Source organism: Rhinoraja longicauda, chromosome 4, assembly GCF_053455715.1.
Source record: "Rhinoraja longicauda isolate Sanriku21f chromosome 4, sRhiLon1.1, whole genome shotgun sequence".
NCBI lineage: Eukaryota > Metazoa > Chordata > Chondrichthyes > Rajiformes > Arhynchobatidae > Rhinoraja > Rhinoraja longicauda.
Window position 1 is genome coordinate 11,073,239 of NC_135956.1, and position 22,235 is coordinate 11,095,473.

At 45.3% G+C, this 22,235-nt stretch overlaps 2 protein-coding genes across 2 annotated transcripts in view; one reads left to right on the forward strand and one right to left on the reverse strand.

Moving 5' to 3' along the window:
• LOC144592571 (putative C-mannosyltransferase DPY19L4) overlaps positions 1-18,912 on the reverse strand; it is an 87,323-nt gene extending 68,411 nt beyond the window's left edge. Inside the window, exons 1-2 of the mRNA XM_078397169.1 lie at positions 18,508-18,912; positions 17,269-17,337 (exon numbers count right to left, since the gene is read on the reverse strand). The gene's annotated coding sequence lies outside the window, so the exon portion shown is untranslated. The remainder of the gene's footprint in view (positions 1-17,268; positions 17,338-18,507) is intronic.
• On the forward strand, positions 18,377-20,460 carry gbp (glycogen synthase kinase binding protein). The gene has a single exon (XM_078397173.1). It carries the CDS (start codon positions 18,710-18,712, stop codon positions 19,298-19,300), a length of 591 nt encoding a protein of 196 aa, XP_078253299.1. The 5' UTR covers positions 18,377-18,709; the 3' UTR covers positions 19,301-20,460.
• Positions 20,461-22,235: the final 1,775 nt, after the last annotated feature.

Sequence of the window (22,235 nt, forward strand, 5' to 3'; positions counted from 1 at the left end):
AATATATTCCTTTATTCGTCCCACACCGGGGATATTTACAGTGTTACAGCAGCAAAGTGATAGCAAGAGAGGAAGAGATCATTCATTATAAATGAAGAGATCATTCATTATAAATAAAAGATACATAAATTGTCATCAGTTTTCTGTGTGTTCTTAGCTGTTATTGTTGGCTGGTCTGCTGGGAGCAGTGCTGGTTGTGCAGTCTCACAGCAGCGGGAAGGAAGGACCTCCTATATCTCTCCTTCACGCACTTGGGGTGAAGGAGTCTGTCACTGAAGGAGCTACTCAGTGCAGTGACAGTGTCCTGCATGGGGTGGGAGTCGTTGTCCAGCAGCGATGTTGGTTTTGCCATCATCCTCCTCTCTCCCACCACCTGCACTGAGTCGAGGGGGCAACCCAGGACTGTGCTGGCCTTCCTGACCAGCTTGTCGAGTCTCTTCCCTTCCGCCGCTGAGATGCTGCTGCTCCAGCAGACCACTCCATAGAAAATGGCCGATGCCACCACCGTGTTGGGAGTGCCCCCTGCACTCCAAAGGGCCTGAGTCTCCTTAGCAGATAAAGTCTGCCCTGGCCCTTTCTGTATAGCGCATCGGTGTTTTCAGTCCAGTTTATTGTTGAGGTAGACACACAGGTACTTATAAGAATCCACCCTTTCGATGTCCATTCCCTGGATGTTCACCGGTGTAGGGGGGACCTGGCTGCGCCTACGGAAATCTAGCACCATCTCCCTTGTTTTTCCCGCGTTTATCCGGAGGCAGTTCCGCTGGCACCAGTCCACAAACTCCTTGATCAGTTCTCTGTACGCCCTGTCCTTGTCGCCCGTGATGAGGCCGACGATGGCAGAGTCGTCAGAGAATGACTGTAGATAGGAGTCTGCAGAGCTGTGCCTGAGTCCGCAGTGTACAGGGTGAACAAGAATGGAGCTAGCACTGTTCCCTGCGGAACCCCAGTGCTGCAGACCACCCTGTCCGAGACCAGATCCTTTGTTCTCACATACTGTGGTCGGTTGGTAAGGTAGTCAAGAATCCAGGATGTGAGGTGGTGATCCATTCCTGTGCGCTCCAGCTTGCCCCCCAGAAGCCCCGGCTGGATGGTGTTGAATGCACTGGAGAAATCAAAGAACATGATTCTCACAGTGCTATCCGACTTCTCCAGGTGTGAAAGAGCTCTGTTCCACAGGTAGATGATGGCATCTTCCACCCCGATGTACGTCTGGTAGGCGAACTGCAGTGGATCCATTGATGATCTCACCGGGGGGCGGAGATGGGCGAGGACCAGACGCTCCAGTGTCTTCATCAGGTGTGATGTCAGTGCCACCGGCCTGTAGCTGTTGTGTTCCTTCGGGTGCTGTGTCTTTGGTACCGGTACCACGCAGGATGTTTTCCACAGCTGTGGAACTCTCCCCAGTTTCAGGCTCAGATTGAAGACGTGCTCCACTATCCCGCACAGCTGGTCTGCACGGGACTTGAGGAGCCTCGAGCTGATGCCGTCCGGACCAGCCGCCTTCCTCGCATTGATCTTCCTGAGCTCATTTCTCACCTGGTCTGTGGAGAAAGACAGATTGGAGCACATGGGCTGGGTGCTCAAGGGTGTGTGAGGAGGAGGGGGGGTGTGGGGGGGGTGGGGGAGTGTGGGGGGGGGGGGGGGGGGTTCTGAGGTTATGGTTTCTGGTCCTAGACCCTCCCACTCGTGGAAACATCTTCTCCACATTCACTCTATCCAGGCCTTTTTCTATTCAGTAGGCAGCATCTACCGTAAGACTGATGAAGGACCTGGGGATCAGCGGACAAGCCCTACGCCAGGCTATCAAGGAAACATCACGGGTGGCAGAGTGGAGTAGCCAGTGGCTCTGGCTGGAGGAAAGACCCCATCTGGTCTCCCAAATAAGCCGGCTAGTGGGTGGTGGTGGTTCTGGGATGCCAGAATGCACTGCTGAGCCTACAGGAGATGTCGTGGTTCCAATCAGCGAAACGTCGATGAAAGTAGGTGCCCACTTGATAACCCCAATGACGTGTCTGCCTAGCCTTTCTCAACATCGGAGGAGCATAGGTGAGTGCATAAGCCTCCCATCACCACCGGGAGCAAGTTGACATTTGGCACTTTGGATATCTAACATCTTGTCCTGTGCATTTGGAAACAATGAGATCCTCATTCATCCTTCTAAAGGATCATCCGTCAAGTTGAAAATACAGTACTAAGATGGCTGGAGATTTAACTTGCTCAAAGGAAGATGATTTGGGCTGTTGGAGGTCCACCATCCCAGCCTAGGACATTACACCAACGTTCCTCGATGGGGCAACTCACTTCCGCACTTTTCTCCAGCACTTTGTGTCTTTCTTTTCTAAACCAGCATCTGCCTTTGCTTGTGTCTAATTTCAGTAGATTACATTCTCACGAACAACAAAGTGATAATAATCAACATAATCCTTTTTTAATGACATCAACTAAGGAGATAAAGGGAGTCCAATACACCGAGGTAAACAACTTTGCTGATTTGTGGTCATAAGATCATCAGAAGACATAGGAGCAGGATTCAATCATGGCTGATCTATCTTTCCCTCTCAACCCCATTCTCCTGCCTTCTCCCCATAACCTTTGATGCCCTTGCTAATCAAGAACCTATCAATCTCCGCTTTAAAAATACTCAATGACTTGGCCTCCTCAGCTGCCTGTGGTAATGAATTCCACAGATTCACCACCCTCTGACAAAAGACATTCCCCCTCATCTCCATTCTAAAGATCGGACCTTTTGGACTCAAAATTGACCAAGTTGGTCCCAAACCTCTACTGCATTGGTGCAGCACTCTCTCTTCTCTTCTCTTCCCTCCCCTCTCCCCTCCCTTTCCCTCCCCTCCCTCTCCCTCCCCATCCCCCTCAACCCCCCTTATCCTCCCTCTTTCCCCCTCCTTCCACCTCCCCCCCTCCCTAGGAGACAGATTTAAACTTTAAAATGTGAATAACTTTAAAAATATAACACTGATTTCAATGAAACTTCTTCCATTAGCACCAAAGGGACGATGGCGAGTAAGGTGTGTAAGAAGTATAGATGTCCACAAATCGTTTAACTTCTATAAGTACTTTATTACAAATTCATGCAGAGGGCAATTGATAAAACCTCTGCAAGGCACGCATCACGGTTACAAAGTGAGGAATTTAATCAGCAGCATAGCACAGATAACATAACGTAAACCAGGCACGGATTACAGATCAGGTCAGCAATATGAAAGTCAGGCATGGATTAAATCCGCATTAGGGATTGATCTACAAGGTGGGCCTAAAATTGTCGCGCTATCGTGTACCGTTTTGGCTGTAGTTCAGGAACAAACAAACAAACAAACGAACAAGAGTTTTAGTATATAGATGGCCTAATTCTGCTTCTATGTCTTATGGTCTTCATAATCAGTAATGCCAGGTAAGCAGCATCTGTAGAAAAAAAAGACTGTTAAAGCTTAGCTTCCCTCCTCACCCCTCTCTGCAACTTGTCTTAAATGAATGTTTTTTATGGAAGTGTTGTAATCACATTTCATGTCTGAGCATTATAATTATCAGAGGCAGTAACAGTCTGTAACCACATCTGACCTGTTTCATTCCAACGGAAGTAATTGTTTCTTGCCTAACTATTTAATTATGGGATTTTCCAAATTGAACAATAACTTGGCTGCAAACTGTATAGCTTTCTTGACACAGAGGTGAGCAGTTTAGTGTCCAGTTTTTCATCTTCTTTTAACAAAGAAATCTTTATCCTTTCTCCTAAGCCAGAGCAATAATTTATCACGTGAAAACAAGGAGCTGCAGATGCTGGCTTACAAAGAAAGACACAAAGTGCTGGAGTAACTCAGCAGGTCTGGAGAACATGGATAGATGACGTTTCCAGTCACCTTTCAGTCTGAAGAAGGGTTCCGACCCGAAACATCTATTCATGTTCACTGGAGATGCTGCCTGACCCGCTGAGTTACTCCAGCACTTTGTGACAATAATTTATCATTGTTTTTTTTAAAATAGCTCTTCTCTCCCCATCAAGGACTAACGTATCCTAATTCCCCAAATCAGACAATGGCCCAGAAGGAGGTTGGAGAGTGGTGCAACTTGTCGATCCACCGCCTCACAGTGCCAGAGATCAGTGTTTAATCTTGACCTCGGATGCTGTCTTAGTGGCTTGCATGTGCTCTCTATGGCCGTGTGGGTTTCCTCCAGGTGCTCCATTTTCCTCCCACATCTTTAAGGACTCGTGGATTGGAAGGTTAATTGGCCACCATAAATTGATCCTGTTGTGTAGATGAATGGTGGGATCTTGGAGAAGTTGATGATAATGTGGGAAGAGTGAAAAAATGAGATCACTGCATGATTAGTATGAATGAGTGGTTACAGTTAGCACAGAACTGGTGGACCATATCCAACCATATTTCTGAAGCACATTTTTGATACATTTCACAAAATGAGTCATATCTGTCAACAATTTATCAGCCTCCTTCAGTAGCTTTTTTAGCCCTGGATAGAGTGGATGTGGAGTGGATGTTTCCCCTAGTGGGAGAGTCTAGGACAAGAGGCCACAGCCTCTGAATGAAAGGACGTACCTTTAGAAAGGAGATGAGATGGAATTTATTTCGTCAACGGATGGGGAATCTGGAATTCATTGCTACAGACGGCTGTGGAGGCCACGTCAGTGGACATTTTTAAGGTGGAGATTGACAGATTCTTGATTAGTAAGGGTGTCGGAGGTTAGGGGGAGAAGGTAGGAGAAAGGGGTTAGGAGGGAGAGATAGATCAGCCATGATTGAATGGACTTGATGGGCCGAATGGCCAAATTCTGCTCCTGGAATTATGAACTCGTGCATTAAAAATCCTATAGAAGTTTGAGTTATTTATGGTATGATATCATACAGCTAAGATGTCTGTGATTGCTTATCAAATTCCTGCTTTGTTCAATGAACTGTTATGGTTATGTAATATAAATTTTATGTTATCTAACATTTGATTGTCAGCTCTAAAATTCAGCAGTGTATATCACATTACACCAGGAAGCATTTTTAGCATTTCAAAATGAATATTTCAAATTCCATCTCTTCTTCTCTTTCACTGCCTAAAATTCACCATGTTTCCTGATCTCCCACCGAGTCTGCGCCGACCAGAGATCCCACACATTATTAATCCATACACAATAGGGACAATTTATATTTATACCCCGGCAATTAACTTGCAAACCTGCACATTTTTGTGGTGTGGGTAAAAACTGTAGATCCCGAAGAAAACCCACACAGGTCATGGGGAGAACGTACAAACTCCGTACAGATTGCACCCTTAGTCAGGATCGAAACTGGGTCTCTGGTGCTGTAAGGCAGCAAGTCTACCACTGCACCACTGTGCCGTGCTAACTTGATGTACCAAAGATATATGCCCCTTTTGATTCTACTGATGCTTTTTCTCATCATTAAACAGTTTAGCATCATTTTTAGTTTAGTTTAGAGAACAGGCCCTTCGGCCCACCGAGTCGGCACCGACCAATGATCCCCGTACACGAGCACTATCCTACACACTAGGGACAATTTACAATTTTTACCGAAGCCAATTAACCAACAAACCTGTATGTCTTTGGAGTGTGGGAGAAAACTAGAGCACCTGAGGAAAACCAGCGCAGTCACAGGGAGAACGTACAAATTCCATAGAGACAGCATCCGTGGTCAGGATCGAACCCGGTTCTCTGGCGCTGTAAGGCAGCAACTCTACCGCTGTGCAACTGTGCTGCCCAATTCATGTCGAGTCGTTTCTCAAATCCAATGTAGTCATGGTATCAAATGCAATATTATTGTATTTTTTATATTTAGTTTAGTTTATTGTCACATGTACAGAGGTACAGTGAAGAGCTTTTGCTGCGTGCTATCCAGTCAGTGGAAAGACTATACATGATTACAATCGAGCCATCCACAGTGACAGAAGAGATTTAAAAGAGTGGAGCGATTGTAATGAATGGTTGCAAATACACATCTGGAACCAACACGCAGAGAGTCGCCTGGTTTGGGCGCCGTGATAGATTCCTAAACGACAGGAGCATCTTTAGGCCATTTGGCCCATCGGCTACTCCGCCATTCAATCATGGCTGATCTATCTTTCCCTCTCAATCCCATTCTCCTACCGTCTCCCCATAATCCTTGACACCCTTATTAATCAAGATATAGAGCCATCTTGGCTCTATACCTTCAATGTTGGTGTCTCTGGAAATACCCAGATTATGAATAACTTTTGGTTTAGACCCAAGCCCACTGCTGAAATGAGTCATTCAGTTTTACTGCCTATTACCAATGATTTTTAAAAATTATATTATTTGTTCCACTTCTCCATAAATATGTGCCAACCAACAAGTTTCCAATTCATGGACTGCAGTTCCTGGGTCTATCCTCACAGTTATACCTTGGCTGGTATTTTGTAAACAAATAGGAAAATGTGTTAATGGAGTGTTAGAGCTTGGACACATGCCGTTGAGCCCACCAAACAATAAACACCCATTTACTCTGATTCTGTTCTAATGTTTTTACTCTCCCCACTTTCCAATCAACTTCCTCCAGATTCCACTATTCACCTGCACAATAAAAGCATTTTACTGTGGACAATTAAACTACCAACCTACATGCTCAAAAAGGCAGCCAGCATCATCAGGGACCCACACCACCCTGGCCACGCTCTCATTTCACTCCTGCTATTGGGAAGTAGGCACCAGGAGCCAGAAAACTGTAACGTCCAGGTTCAGGAGCGGTTTCTTTCCAACAACCATCAGGTTATTGCAGCGGGCCGGGATGCTTCCGGCAAGCGGGCTTGCCCGCCGCGTACCCACCGCAGAGAACCCACCCGGTAGGCCCGGCTTGCTTACCACGGTCCCCGGCGGGACTACAAACCCACCAGGAGGCTCGCAGTTGGCGGAAGCTCACCCGAAGGCTCGCGCTCGACAGAACCAACAACCGGAAACCTGCCCGAAGGTTCGGTGATCGACGGGACCGAGAACCCGCCCGAAGGCCTCGCAGACGCGTAACCTGGAGCGAGCTGTAGAGGTCGGGCGCAAGGAGCAATGAACTAGGGTAATGCCTCCAGCGCCTTCAAAGTCGGCTGCAGGAGGCGCCGCTGGGACATAAAGATGGCCGGGAGAGAAGAGGGACATTGGTTCGCGGGAGCTGCTCCAGTACATCGAGCACGTGGTCCAACTCGACTGTGGCTTTGAATAATGGCACCAAAAATGGGCCCCATATCTGAGGAAGGATGTGCTGGCTCTGGAGAGGGTCCAGAGGAGATTTACATGAATGATGCCAAGAATGAGTGGGTTTGCATATGATAAGCGTTTGACAGCACTGGGCCTGTACTCGCTGGAGTTTAGAAGGTTGAGGGGGGACCTCATAGAAACTTACAGGACAATGAAAGGCATAGATAGAGTGGATGAGGAAAGGATGGTGGGAGAGTCTGGGACCAGAGGTCATAGCCTCAGAATTAAAGGGCGCTCTTTTAGAAAAGTGGTGAGGAGGAACTTCTATAGTCAGAGGGTAGTTAATCTGAGGAACTCATTGCCACAGAGGCCTGTGGAGGCCGTCAGTGGATATTTTTCAGGCAGAGATAGACAAATTCTTGATTAGAACAGGTGTCAAGGGTTATGGGGAGAAGGCAGTAAAATGGGATTCGGCGGCAGAGATCAGCCATGATTGAATGGCAGGGTAGACTCGAAGGGTCGAATGGCCTAATTCTACTCCTATAACTTGTGAACGTGAAAAATGCCAGCATGTGTAATGTATGCAAAATGAATTCCACTCTTTAGTGGCTTATGTGACAAAGTACTATTGAACTATTGAACACTGGGGACTCCCGACTAAATGCCAAACTACAAACTGCCTTGAATGCACTAGGAATTTTGGAACAATGTTTTTCTCTTTGCACTATATTGTTTATTTGATTTTATATATTGATTATTTATTTTTGTCGTTTATTGTGGTGTCCACTGAGATTATATATCTATTGTGCTGCTGTAAATAAGAATCCATTAGAAAACATAGAAATAGGTGCAGGAGGAGGCCATTTGGCCCTTCGAGCCAGCACCACCATTCATTGTGATCATGGCTGATCATCCACAATCAGTAACCTGTGCCTGCCTTCTCCCCATATCCCTTGATTCCGCTAGCCCCTAGAGCTCTATCTAACTCTCTTTTAAATTCATCCAGTGAATTGGCCTCCACTGCCTTCTGTGGCAGAGAATTCCACAAATTCACAACTCTCTGGGTGAAAAAGCTTCTTCTCACCTCAGTTTTAAATGGCCTCCCCTTTATTCTTAGACTGTGACCCCTGGTTCTGGACTCCCCCAAAATTTGGAACATTTTTCCTGCATCTATCTTGTCCAGTCCTTTTATAATTTTATACATCTCTATAAGATCCCCTCTCATCCTTCTAAACTCCAGTGAATACAATTCCAGTCTTTCCAATCTTTCCTCATATGGCAGTCCCGCCATCCCAGGGATTAACCTTGTGAACCTACGCTGCACTGCCTCAATAGCAAGGATGTCCTTCCTCAAATTAGGAGAGCAAAAACTGCACACAATACTCCAGATGTGGTCTCACCAGGGTCCCCTTTACAACTGCAGAAGGACCTCTTTGCTCCTATACTCAAATCCTCTTGTTATGAAGGCCAACATGTCATTAGCTTACTTCACTGCCTGCTGTATTGCTCTGCTCTGAGGGGGGATCTTATTGAAACGTAAGATAATTAGGGGATTGGACACATTAGAGGCAGGAAACATGTTCCCAATGTTGGGGGAGTCCAGAACAAGGGGCCACAGTTTAAGAATAAGGGGTAGGCCATTTAGAACGGAGATGAGGAAGAACTTTTTCAGTCAGAGAGTGGTGAAGGTGTGGAATTCTCTGCCTCAGAAGGCAGTGGAGGCCAGTTCGTTGGATGCTTTCAAGAGAGAGCTGGATAGAGCTCTTAAGGATAGCGGAGTGAGGGGGTATGGGGAGAAGGCAGGAACGGGGTACTGATTGAGAGTGATCAGCCATGATCGCATTGAATGGCGGTGCTGGCTCGAAGGGCTGAATGGCCTACTCCTGCACCTATTGTCTATTGTCTATTGTTCCGGGACATATTCTTGATTTTTGTTTTTGGAACATGAGAAGAACCTGGCAAGACCTTTTATTTATTTCAAAGACAAATTTTATTTGTAATTAAATATAAAAAAGAAAAACAAAAACTTAAACTGAAGTCAGCCACCATAGTGCCGGTGCCAACAAAAGCAAGCATCAGCAACCTGAACGACTACCGTCCAGTTGCCCTCACCCCGATAATTATGAAATGCTTTGAAACGTTGGTCCTCTCCCACATCAAAGCCACCATCCCTGCTTCACTAGACCCACATCAGTTCGCATACAGAGCAAATAGATCCAGAGGACGCCATCTCTCTGGCTCTTCATACTGTCCTGACTCACCTGGAGAGACAGGGCACATACATGAGGATGCTATTTATAGACTATAGCTCTGCCTTCAACACAGTCATCTCCTCCAAGCTCACCTCCAAACTCCACCAGCTAGGCCTCAGCTCGCCTATATGCAACTGGATCCTGAATTTCCTGACGGAGCGCAATCAGGCAGTGAAAATGGGCCTCCTCCTGTCCTCCACCACCACGCTGAGTACTGGCACACCGCAGGGTTTTGTACTGAGTCCCATCCTCTACTCCCTCTTCACACATGACTGTGTCCCTGCATTCGCCACCAATACCATCGTCAAATTTGCGGATGATGCAACGGTGATCGGGCTGATCTCCAACGGCGATGAATCAGCCTACAGAGCGGAGAGGTGCAGAACCTGGTGAGCTGGGGCTCAGCGAACAACCTGTCCCTAAACACATCAAAAACCAAAGAGCTAATTATCAATTTCAGGTCACAGAATGAGGAATGCGCTCCAGTCTTCAATAATGGGGACGAAGTGGTGAGAGTGTCCAGCTTCAGGTTTCTGGGCATACACGTTTCAGAGGACCTCACATGGTCCACTAACACCTGTGCTCTAGTCAAGAAAGCACAGCAACGGCTGTTTTTCCTGAGAACGCTAAAAAAGGTCGGTCTGCCACAACAGTTACTGATGACCTTCTACCGCTGCACTACAGAGAGCATACTGACATACGGCATCTATGTGTGGTATCTCAGCTGCATGGCACAGACAGGAAAGCTCTTCAGCGGGTCGTCTGCAGAGCGCAGAGGATCATTGGGACACAGCTGCCAGCCCTGGAGGACATCTACAACGCACGCTGCCTCAGGAAAGCCACCAGCATCTACAAAGACTCCACACACCCATGCCACCGTCTGTTTGAACTACTTCCATCTGGCAGACGTTACAAAGCCTTCTACGCTCGCACCTCCAGACTAAGAAACAGCTTTATCCCTAGATCTATAGCCTCTCTAAATCGGTCATGCTGAGAGCCCGCCATAATCTTTCTCTGCCCCCAGGGTCATCTGGCACAACTGACCCTTGCATGAACCTTTTTTTGCACTTTACTTTGTTCCCCCCTTTTTTTTCTCCCCCCCCCCTGGTTGTTTTCATTATCGCCATGATTTATTTATATATCTGATAGCATCGATATGGACGTCACATTCAAAAATCTCATTGTACTTGTACAATGACAATAAAAGATATTGTATTGTATACACTGGTCTACCTGAGGAGTTTACTGGTTCCATCAAGATGCAGTACAGAACGCCACAGGGGGTCCTTTTTCCCTGTGGCTATCAAACTGTACAGCTCCTTCCCCCTTCTGTCCTGGGGTAGACTGAGACCGACTCTCCTCCCCAGCCCCCCCCCCCCCCCAATCTTTGCACATCCCCAATCCTTTTCACTCGTCACTTAAAGTTGCATGTATATTGTGTTGTATGACTGTTGGCAGATCAATTTCCCTCCTGGGATAAATATCTATCGTATCACAAAAAAAGTACTTGCAGGTACTATCAGGTTTAAAAAGCATTGGACAGGTGCATGGATAGGACAGATTTAGATGGATATGGGCCAAACACAAGCAGGTGGGATTACTGTAAATGGGACATATTGGTCGGTGTGGGCAAGTTGGACCGAAGGGCTTGTTTCCATGCTGTATGACTTTATGATTATTCTTTTTATTTAGCTCCTCTATGCCAGGCACAAAAAACATGTCACCTGTACTCCCAGATAAGGATAATATAACAACTATGACACAATTTAACACCATCGACTACAAGACTCTCGATGAAATTATGTCTAATTTTAAACCTGCTACCTGTGCCCTCGATGTTCTACCCACAAGCTTTTTAAAAAACATTTTCAGCTGCTTGGCGAGTGAATTAATACAAATAATCAACAATTCCCTTCTATCAGGAAATTTCCCAGAAACTCTAAAAACTGCAGTTATTAAGCCTCAATTAAAAAAGAGCAGACCCATTTTTACTCAAGAATTACAGACCCATATTAAACTCACCCATCATAGGTAAAATAATTGAAAAAGCTGTCTACCAACAACTTAGCAACTATTTGACCTTAAATGATCTCTTTGACAACTTTCAATCAGGCTTTCGCCCCTTACATAGCACTGAAACGGCCCTGATCAAGGTCTTAAATGAGTATAAGAAAATAACTGCAGATGCTGGTACAAATCGAAGGTATTTATTCACAAAGTGCTGGAGTAACTCAGCAGGTCGGGCAGCATCTCGGGAGAGAAGGAATGGGTGACGTTTCGGAAAAATTTCAGTTTTAGTACTTCGTGATCTTAGTGTTGCCTTTGACACTGTAGACCACAACATTATAATAGACCGACTAGAAAATTGGGTTGGACATTCAGGCACTGTCTTAAATTGGTTTAGATCTTACCTACAGGACAGAAACTATTATGTTTCCATTGGCAACTTTGTATCCGATCAAGTTAAAATAACATGTGGAGTTCCCCAACGATCAATCCTTGGCCGCTTTTATTCAATCTCCACATGCTTCCATTAGGACACATCTTAAAAAACAACAAAATTGCCTACCATAACTATGCGGATGACACTCAAATTTACATAGCCCTTTCTCCAAATGACTATAGTCCCATCGATAGTCTCCATCAATGCATTGAACAGATAAACAACTGGATGAGACACAATTTTCTCCAGCTAAACAAAGATAAAACCGAGATAATTGTCTTCGGTGCACATGACAAAAGATCGATAATCAGTGCCCACCTTGATTCTCTCTCTCTTCAGACTCAAAACCAGCTCAGAAATCTTGGTGTAATTCTAGACTTTGATCTAAACTTTGATCTAAACTTCAACAGCCACATGAACTCAATAACTAAATCAACCTGAAAAATATTGCAAGAGTTAGAGGTTTCATGTCTAAACAAGACCTTGAAAAGCGCATCCACGCATTTATTTTGAATAGGCTTGATTATTGTAATGGTCTTCTGACAGGCCTATCTAAAGGGGTTGTTCGCAAGTTGCAGCTTGTCCAAAACGCCGCTGCTAGAGTCTTAACAAAAGCTAAAACATTTGAACACATTACACCAATTCTCAGATCTCTACACTGGCTACCAGTCTGTCAGAGAATCAAATTCAAAGTACTCCTAATTGTTGACAAATCACTTAATGGTCTTGGACCAAAATACATATCAGACCTTCTCTCACCTTACATTCCAGCTAGACCCCTTAGGTCAGCTGGGACCAGCCTATTAAACACTCCAAGAGTAAAAACAAAACACGGGGAAGCAGCTTTTAGTCACTCTGCTTCGTTCATCTGGAATAAACTCCCCAAAGAACTCAAACAGGCCCAAACTCTAAATATATTCAAGACTAGGCTTAAAACCTTCATGTTCTGCAGTGTCTATGACTAGCACTTTGATTCTTGCTCCTCTATATATCTTACTTTTGGTCTATTCTTATTATTTTTTATATCTTATTACTTATTATCTAATTTTATTACTATCGTTCGCTCGTGTGTCAGACGACGTTAGCTCGCTGTTGGCTTATATCGTCGTCCAACATGTTGACAGAATTGGTCGCCCAACAGGTCATGTGCATCGTGTCGTCTTTTCAGGGGGATCGCCACGAGGAGGCTTCCGTCATGATTCCCCATTACTCTATTAATCAAACTTGTAACTATTAATTATTTATCTTATTAATCTTATTATTTGTATTTTCCTACCTTTTCTCCTTGTTCTGTATTTTTTATGCTCTGTGTAAAGCACTTTGAATTGTCATTGCTGTATGAAATGTGCTAAATAAATAAACTTGCCTTGCCTTAATATTGCTAGTGTCATACTCCGTAGTCATTGTACCTGGCTTAACACAAGATACACTTGCCACTCATCTAGCCTCCTGGGGTGATATCCATTCCCTTGTTTGAGTGTCCATATCGGACTCAACCCCTCAATGTCCAGCACTGGAAGGATCCTAGACAGTGGTCTTTCCCCACAGAGCCTTGGCATTGCTTGCACTGAGATTCAGTGCGTCCCTCAGTACGTACTCCTGCAGCCTGGAGCGGGCCAGTCAACAACACTCACTGACGGACATCTCGCTGTGCTGGGAGACCAAGGTTTGGGCAGACCAAAGGCTTCTTTCACCAAATTGATGGTCTTCCAGCAGCATATGAGACCCACTTGGCAACCTGGAGAATGTGTAAGACCCACACCGACATCACCAAAAATAAGGATTGAATCTGAGTCACTAGAGCCATGAGGCTACGGCTCTAACAGTTGTTCCATTCTGAATCTCACATCATTGTTCTCTTATACCATTAATACTCATGCTTTAGTCAATGAACTACAGATGGTGGTTGACTGCCTGCCTGACACACTGAGTTCCTCCAGCAGTTTGCGTTTTACACTTATTGCTCATCCTGTTCTCGCTTATTAGGGTTTTCTCTCGGACGGAAAATGATGCAAAGACAAAATGAAAGATATAAAAATATTTCCTTGCATCATCTTTCATACGTCCATCTTTGAAGAATCAGTACTGAAAGTGTTTCTCTAATCTTTTTTGAGTTGTATCAGCCAATCCTTCCAACAACATTGTCCTTTATTCACTGCAATGCAGAGTTTATAAGATCATAATTATAGGATCATAAGAATCAGAAGAATGAGGGGAGTCCTCATTGAAACGTACCGAATAGTGAAAGGCTTGGATAGAGTGGACATGGAGAGGATGTTTCCACTGGTGGGAGTCGAGGACTAGTCATAGCCTTAGAATTAAAGGACATTCCTTTAGGGTTGTGAATCTGGAATTCTTTGTCACAGAAGGCTGTGAAGGCCAAGTCAATGGATATTTTTAAGGCAGAGATAGATAGTTACTTGATTAGTATGGGTATCAGGGGTTATGGGGAGAAGGAAGGAGAATGGGGTTAGGAGGGAAGAGATAGATCAGCCATGATTGAATGGCGGAGTAGACTTGATGGGCCGAAAGGCCGAATTCTGCTCCTACATGACCTCATGAGACCAGGATTAGGCCATTTGGCCCATCGAATGTGCTCCTCATTCGATCATGGCTGATCTATTTTTTCCTCTCAATCCCATTCTCCCCATAACTTTTGATGCCCTTACTAATCAAGAACCTATCAACCTCTGCTTTAAATAGGCCCAATGACGGCCTCCACAGCCGTCTGTGGCAATGAATTCCACAGATTCACCACCCTCTGAGTTACTCGTGTATTCCCACACTCCCCTCTCACCCCCCCCCCCCCCCCCCCCACACTCGTCGTCCGACAAGTTCCACTGTTCGCATCCTTTTATCTCTGTCATTAGCACATCTTCCCCAGCCAACAATGGGCCATTATAGACTCCACCTCTCTTGAGATCATCTTGTCAGCCATGATTTGTTCGGGACTTTTCTCGCCTCCAGTTCCCCTCCCCCACCCCACCACAATCTTTCAGTCTGAAGAAGGGTTCCACCCCAAAACGACATCTATTCCCTTTCTCCGGAGATGCTGCCAGACCCGCTGAGTTGCTACAGCACTTTGTGTATTAACCGGCATCTGCAGTTCCTTGCTACATATAAAGAAATTCTTCCTCATAAAGGATGAGGTTATAGAGTTCTTCAACTTTATTCTGAGGCTTTGCCTTGTTTTGAGTTGCCGTAGGTGTGGCATTACTCATTCCGTTCGCCCAAACACCCGAAAAATCTCACCAAAATAATATTTCAGTTTGACAGTAATTTCCGTAAACAGCCTGAAGCTGAACCTGACTCATTATCCAGCGATCTGAGAAAGTATCAATTTGCATGTCAATGTGGTGTTTCACCTTTATTCAAACATCTGTCTGCCGTTACCATTGCCATGTGGTGCATAAATCCTGTACACTTCCCACAAGTTATAGTAGTAGCATTAGGCCATTCGGCACATAGAGACTACTCTGCCATTCAATCATGACTGACCTCTGACTCCTAATCCCATTTTGCTGCCCTATAACCCTAGGCACCCGTTCTAATCAAGAATTTGTCTATCTCTGCCTTAAAAATATCCACTGCACTGACTTGGCCTCCACAGCCCTCTGTGGCAATGAGTTCCACAGATTAACTACCTAAAAATACTCCACATGCGGCCTGACCAGCACCTCAGCAACTTCCTGTTCATTTACTGAATGAGCTGCCAAACTATGAAGTGTTCTTTTTTCCATTGTCATTTCAAATCATTTATAATTACTTATATAATTTTATACAATTACTTCCTTGACTTGCCCTTGGGCCTGTGGCATGTCAGATTATGGGGATACAAGAAACTGCAGATGCTGGAATCTTGAGTAAAACACAAAGTGCTGGGGTAACTCAGTAGGTCAGGCAGCATCTGTGGAGGGAATGGATAGGTGACGTTTCAGGGCGGGGCCCTTCAGTCTGGCGATGTTTTGGGTCGAGAACCTTCTTCAGACTCAGGTTTGAAGAACGGTCCCCACATGAAACGTCATCTATCCATTCACTCCAGATATGCTGCCTGACCCGCTGCGTTATTCCAGCACTTTGTGTCCATTTGTCTAAAACCAGCAGCTGTAGTTCCTCGTTTCTCCCTCCACACATGCTGCCTGACCCGCTGAGTTGCTGCAACACTTTGGGTGTCAAAATATGTCTTTTTTGACACATGAAATACTTGATTGTTTTACAATGACAAAACTGTGCTGTCTGATGGTCTTTGCAACAATAGTAATTGACTGAAGAGCACTAAGCTTTAATGAAAGGGTAAGTCCCAAGGGAAACTATGTACTTACTCATTATCTCACACTGCTTCTGGCTTCTTGTCCCAGACTATAGCTGTCAGCCATTTTTAACAGTTTCAGATCAAAATAATCGTCCAGTTTCTGCACAATATCTTTAACATGATAGGAGATTCAGGCTCAATCTCTGTGAAGTTTGTTGGGCAGCTTACAACCCAGCGGTATGAATATTGATTTCTCTAACATCAAGTAACCCTTGCCTTCCCTCTCTTTCCGTCCTGCCCCATCCTAGTTCTCCAACTAGTTTCACTGTCTTCCTCATTAAGTTTTACTGATTGTGTGCCTTATTCTCACCTTCCCCTCAGCCACCAATGAACAATTCTATATTTTCCATGATCGTCATCCCCTTTGATCTGTGTTTTCACACTTTACCCTTCCATATTTCCATGTCTCCCTCTCCCCCGACTCTCAGTCTGAAGAAGGGTCTCGGCCCGAAACGTCACCCATTCCTTCTTTCCAGAGATGTTGCCTATCCCCTCAGAGTTACCCCAGCATTTTGTGCCTATCTCTGTGAAATTCTTTTAGTACCTTGACTGACCTATCAGCTACAACAATTGAAGCTGGATGATATGAATGAACAAGTGAGGTTGGCATAGTGGCACATCTGTAGGTTGTGTCACCTCAGATAGACACAAAAAGCTGGAGTATCTCAGCGGGCCAGGCAGCATCTCTGGAGAGAAGGAATGGGTGACGTTACAGGTCGAGACCTTTCTTCCCGCAGAGTTATTCCAGTTTTTTTGTGTCTTCTTCGGTTTAAATCAGCATCTACAACCTCCACCGACTTCATCTGCCCACCATCCCAACTTCACATCCCAGCCTCTGCCTCACCTTCCCCTCTCACTTCTCTGTTCTGATGGTCTCCGCTGATGCAAGATCCCAACCTAAAGACCATCCTTTCTCCTCCACAGATGTTGCTTGATCTGCTGAAGTCTTCCAGCAGTTTATGAAGAATATACTTTTGCATGATTCCTAGCTCTCCTCAATCAAAATTCCTGAAATTGTTTTTAAACAACTCAATTTAATTGTTTATTATTAAAACTGAAGTTATTGAGAACTTACTGTGCACAAATTAGCCGATGGACTCTTGCCTTAGAACAGCATCAACCTTTGTGTATTGGTGATCTTGAACTGAAATAAGAAATAAAACAAAAATCTTGAGATAGGTTTATCACTTTTTGAAAAAAAACAGACCGTAATCGTGAAAAACAATCCTTTATGACTAACGATTCCTGACTTGTTTTATGACAATAAACAATCCCTACTTTCGTTTTGAGTCATTTTTGAGTCACGTTGGCCAATTACGGGAAGGAGAAAGAAAAAATAGACTTTAACTGACTATCTGCTTGCGGTTAATTCACATTGCTGACTAAATAGTCCCGTAAAAAAAATCCCATTCATAACTTATTTTGCAACCGAGCCAAACAAGTATATCTACATGTATTTATACTACAAGTATCTAATATATATATATATATTTCTCTCCGGACAATTGAACGCAGTAGGACTTGTCCGAAGTCAAATGTAAACTTTACACGTGTCGAAACGGGGGGGGGGGGGGGACGAGACGTTTTGCGTTGTTTGCAAAAAAAAACCGTTCAATTGTGATTATGTAAAGAGAGAGGAAAATAAATATGAATTGCAAGGAGCAGTTGCGAGGACGCGCCGGTGTCCATATAAGGTAGCGCACCCGCATGTGCTCGCCAACTGCCGCTCTTCGAATGATCACACAGGGCCGCGCGCACACAGCCTCTGTCGGCACGTCAGCCGAGTCCCCGCGCGCGGTCACGCGCACCCAGACCCCCCCTCCCCGCGCGGTTGCGCGCGCTCCCCCCCTCACGGTCACGCGCACCCCAGAGCGCCCCCCCCCTCCCCCCTCAGCGGCCGCCGGAGAAGCCGGTGACGTCATGCACCATTCATTCCACCTCCACGGGCAGGAGGGCCCCCTCCCCGCAGGGTCGGAAGAAGGACCGTTTAGAAACTCAAACCTCCCCCGGGTGGAAAAAAACCACCTCCCCCCATCTGATGAATTAGTGTAAGTAAAGCCCGGGAGTCATGTTCGCTGCGGAAGCTGAGTGTTCCCCGATTGTGTGTGAAAATGCCGGGAAAGGTCCCTCCCCCTTCCCCCCCCCTCATCCCCTCCCCCTCCCCTCTCTGCGGGCGGGAGGGGAATGAGCGCTCCCGCGATCACGTGGGCCTTTGTTTACAACCGAAGGGGGCGGACGCGAGGAGCGAGTCAGTCCCAGTCAGAGCGCGCGGAGTCGTCCACGGTGCCGCCTCGCCGTCGCTAACAACGCTCACCTCACCACCGCCTTCGCTGCCTCTCCGTCCAAACCTCACTCCGTGCGATTGTTGTGGGGTTTTTTTGCCCCTCTCTCGCCAGGAAGAACTAGATTTCCCCTTTTTTTCCCGTCTCTAAAAATCCTCCTCCGTCTCCCACTCCACTCCCTGATAACAACAACAACAACAACAAAGAAGAAGGAAAATGTGCGCTCGCCGATAAATGCGTTTCCTCAGCTCGCCGGAGACAGAAGTGAGGGAGAAGGGAGAGCGGCGGCGCCGCCACAAGAGCCGTGAGGACAAGATGCCGCGGCCGCGGAGGGAGAGCTTCCTCCTGCTGGAGCAGGCCGTCACGGTCGACTCGAAGGAGATCGATGCTCTGGTGGCGAAAATCGGGGAGACGCTGCAGTTTCAGCGGTTGTCCGACGGAGCCGGCGGCAAAATGCAGCAGGAGTATTGCAACCAGCAATATTGCAGCCAACAGCAGCATTGCAACCAGCAACAACAACAACAGCCACCTCATGTCTCCGCCAAGTGCGGCGTATGTTGCATGGACCGGTTGAAAGCACCGGGTCGTAACAAGCCCTACCAAGTGCCGGCCCGCTTGCAAAACTCGGGCCAGGCTTCGGCACCGCCGGCCAACAGAGGCAACAAGACGGCGAGGAGGTCGCCGGCTTACCATCTGAGCGCCCAGCAGAAATTGGAGCAGCTCCTCTCCTCGGGCAACCTGATCAAAGAGGCGGTGAGGCGCCTCCGCATCGATCACGGCTACTCGCCCTTCTACGTGGAGAAGATAGTGGCGGCCGGTGAGTAAAGACGGGCCACTCGTTATTATTACTTGTTTCGTAACCGGTGGAAAACTAACTGCAGGCTATTTTGTGGCTTATCATGGAGAGACACATTCACCACCACTGCCCCGATATCGCTGTGAAACGAATAGCCCTTCCTCCCCCAAAAAAAAACAATGATCTGCCTTAACTTACTGTATAGTGTTTTTAAGGAGGTTAATGAAGCCATTGGGATCCATCTTTGTACCAGTCCAATGACTACAGTGTTTATTTTTAAACGAACAATGCAAAAACCAAGACTAACCGATTGCAGTTTCATTTCAACGGTGGTTACACATGTTTACAAAATCACGCCGTCTGGTGCTTGTTTTGGAAGAGCCTGACACCGCAAGGTCGTTACTACGCTGCCCTTGATCTTTATTTTTCCCTTTGGACTCCGTGTTGTTTTTGGACTGACCGTTTCCACAGATGTTTGGATCCCCAAACCGTTTTACACTAGTGGACTGGATATCAAATGGCAGCTGAACCCGCATTCCAAGAACTCTGGACCCACGACATCAGGAATTCCGCGAACTGTTTACAGGACGTGTCGTTGGGTTTGGGACCTGGTTTAATGGGTTAATAAGTTCGTTGTTATTTAATAGCCCCTTGATTTTCGCTACAATAAATAAGGTGTATACTTCGTAACGGAGTATTTTGTTGTTCCTGTTGTCCAGGAATTGATGTCGATTAAAATATTGCAGTTAAACAACACATCCTTTCTGTTTCCTTTGTGATTGCTGACATTACTAATTACTTTGAGATGTGATTTAATTTGTAACATCCGCAGAGAACATCCGCTCTAGTGCTTCCTATGGAAGTAAGGAAGCCATGAATGCTGGTTGTATTTGAAATACCCATTCTAATATGTGTAGGATTCTTCAACTTGTATTATATTTTGGTCAGATTTACATTCTTGTTTTTGGTGAATATATGCGCTGAGAGTGCTTCTGGTAGATAAGGGAAGCTTCAGTATTAACTTGTGTAAACTACAAATGAAGGGTCTCCACCCGAAACATTGCCTATCCATGTTCTTCAGAGGTGCCTCCTAACTAGCTAAGTTACTCCAGCCCTTTGTGTCTGTTTTTGTAAACCAAGACCTGAGGTTTCTTGTTTCTACATTTATAAATGTTTTAATACACCATAAAAAAAAAACTCTTTGATCATTGACATATTTCTTGAAGCCACTTTCTTGAACTTGGTTTGATTCAAATTTCCAGAAGTGACGACCGAATAATGAAATGACTTGGAACTTGTACTTGTTTTTACACAGAACTACACAATCTCCTACAGATTGATTGAAGCTGAATTACTGTGATAGTAAACTGGAAATACCCTGGAGTCCTTTAGTAAAATGTTATCTCAGGAAATCAGATTTCTCAGAAGGCCTGTCACTGAATTATTTCACTGTTTTAAATGTGAATCTGCATGTACTTACAATAAAGCTTTCCCCCTTCAATTTTTGTTCAGGAATATAGCTCAAATTAGATTTTAGTACTATGTTTAGCCACAAGTTACTCACAGTTTATTCTGTGTCTAATATACAAGCGCAGCAGTATGAATCATTTTTCTAATCTCTCAAGTTGAGTTGAGTCTTATTGTCTTATGCGTGTGTATAGGTGCGATGAAAAGTTTGTTTGCAGTAGCATCACAGGCACATAGACTCAGACAACACACAGAACAAAATATACGTAAAGTAGCCAAGACAATGAGAAGAAAAATAATTAGAATCCAGTCTGTAGTAATGAAAGTGGTGGCCTGGACAACAATGTTTTAAAGTAACACCCTCGGGGTCAAGCACTACAAATGCATTTCTGTAACATCCATTTCCTTAAATCATCTAACTAATTTGCCTTCCCAAATGGAACTTGCACTCATGTGGGCCTTCAGTCAATCAATCAATCAGTATCCTGACCCGAAACGTCACTATCCATGTTCTCCAGACATGCTGCCGGACCTGCTGAGTTACTCCAGCATTTTGTCTTTTTTTGGCTTTCAGTCACTTGTCTACCCCCAGATCCTTTTGCACACCAGCCATTCAATGTTCTATGTGAAAATACTCTTCTGCTCTCAGTTTGTGCACCAACGTAGAGGACCTTTCATTTTCCCACATTATTAGCCTACCATTCTTTCATTCACCTATCTATATCTATTCAAGGCCACTTTATGGCTTCCTCTGTACTCAAAATCCAACCGTTTAAAATCAGCAGTGGTGTTGCAGCCTTTGGGATCTAATATCAAATTCAACAATTGTCAGGTGGCGCTCTTGCTATCGGAAGTGGCCAGTTTTACAAGGATCCCCATTTCTAATATTGACTATTCAGCCCTAAGATAATGCCTAATCTGGTGGGCATTTCCAGCATTTGTTTTTAAAATTCAGGTTTCAGCAACACCTCTAACCGGCAATACACGGTTTTAACAGGTCTCTTTGTGTTTTCTATTTTACAAGAACCTGTTTTAGGGGAGGCGCAGTGACGCACGTAGAGTTACTGCCTTAAAGCACCAGTGACCCGAGTTTGATCCTATCTATGGGTGCTGTCTGTACAGAGTTTGTATGTTCTCCCTGTGACCTTGTGGGTATTCTCCGAGTGCTCCGGTTTCCTCACACTTCAAGGCGATACAGATTTGTAGGTTAATTGGCTTTAGTAAAATTGTAAATTGACCCTAGTATGTAGGATATGCTAGTGTAAGGGGTGATCGCTGGTTGGCACTGATTGGTGGGCTGATGTGCCTATTTCTGTGCTGTATATCAAGTCTAAAGAACCCTTGTTAATCTACTGGGTGCTCAATGGTGAAATCCATAAATTGTCTATTGGTATCTCCACGTGGAATATTGGCCTTTGTGCACTAGCCTGGTTATCTTTCAGAAGCTGTGTCATTATTATAAATAGTAAGGTGGGGCACTGGTGTGGTGTTTAGCTT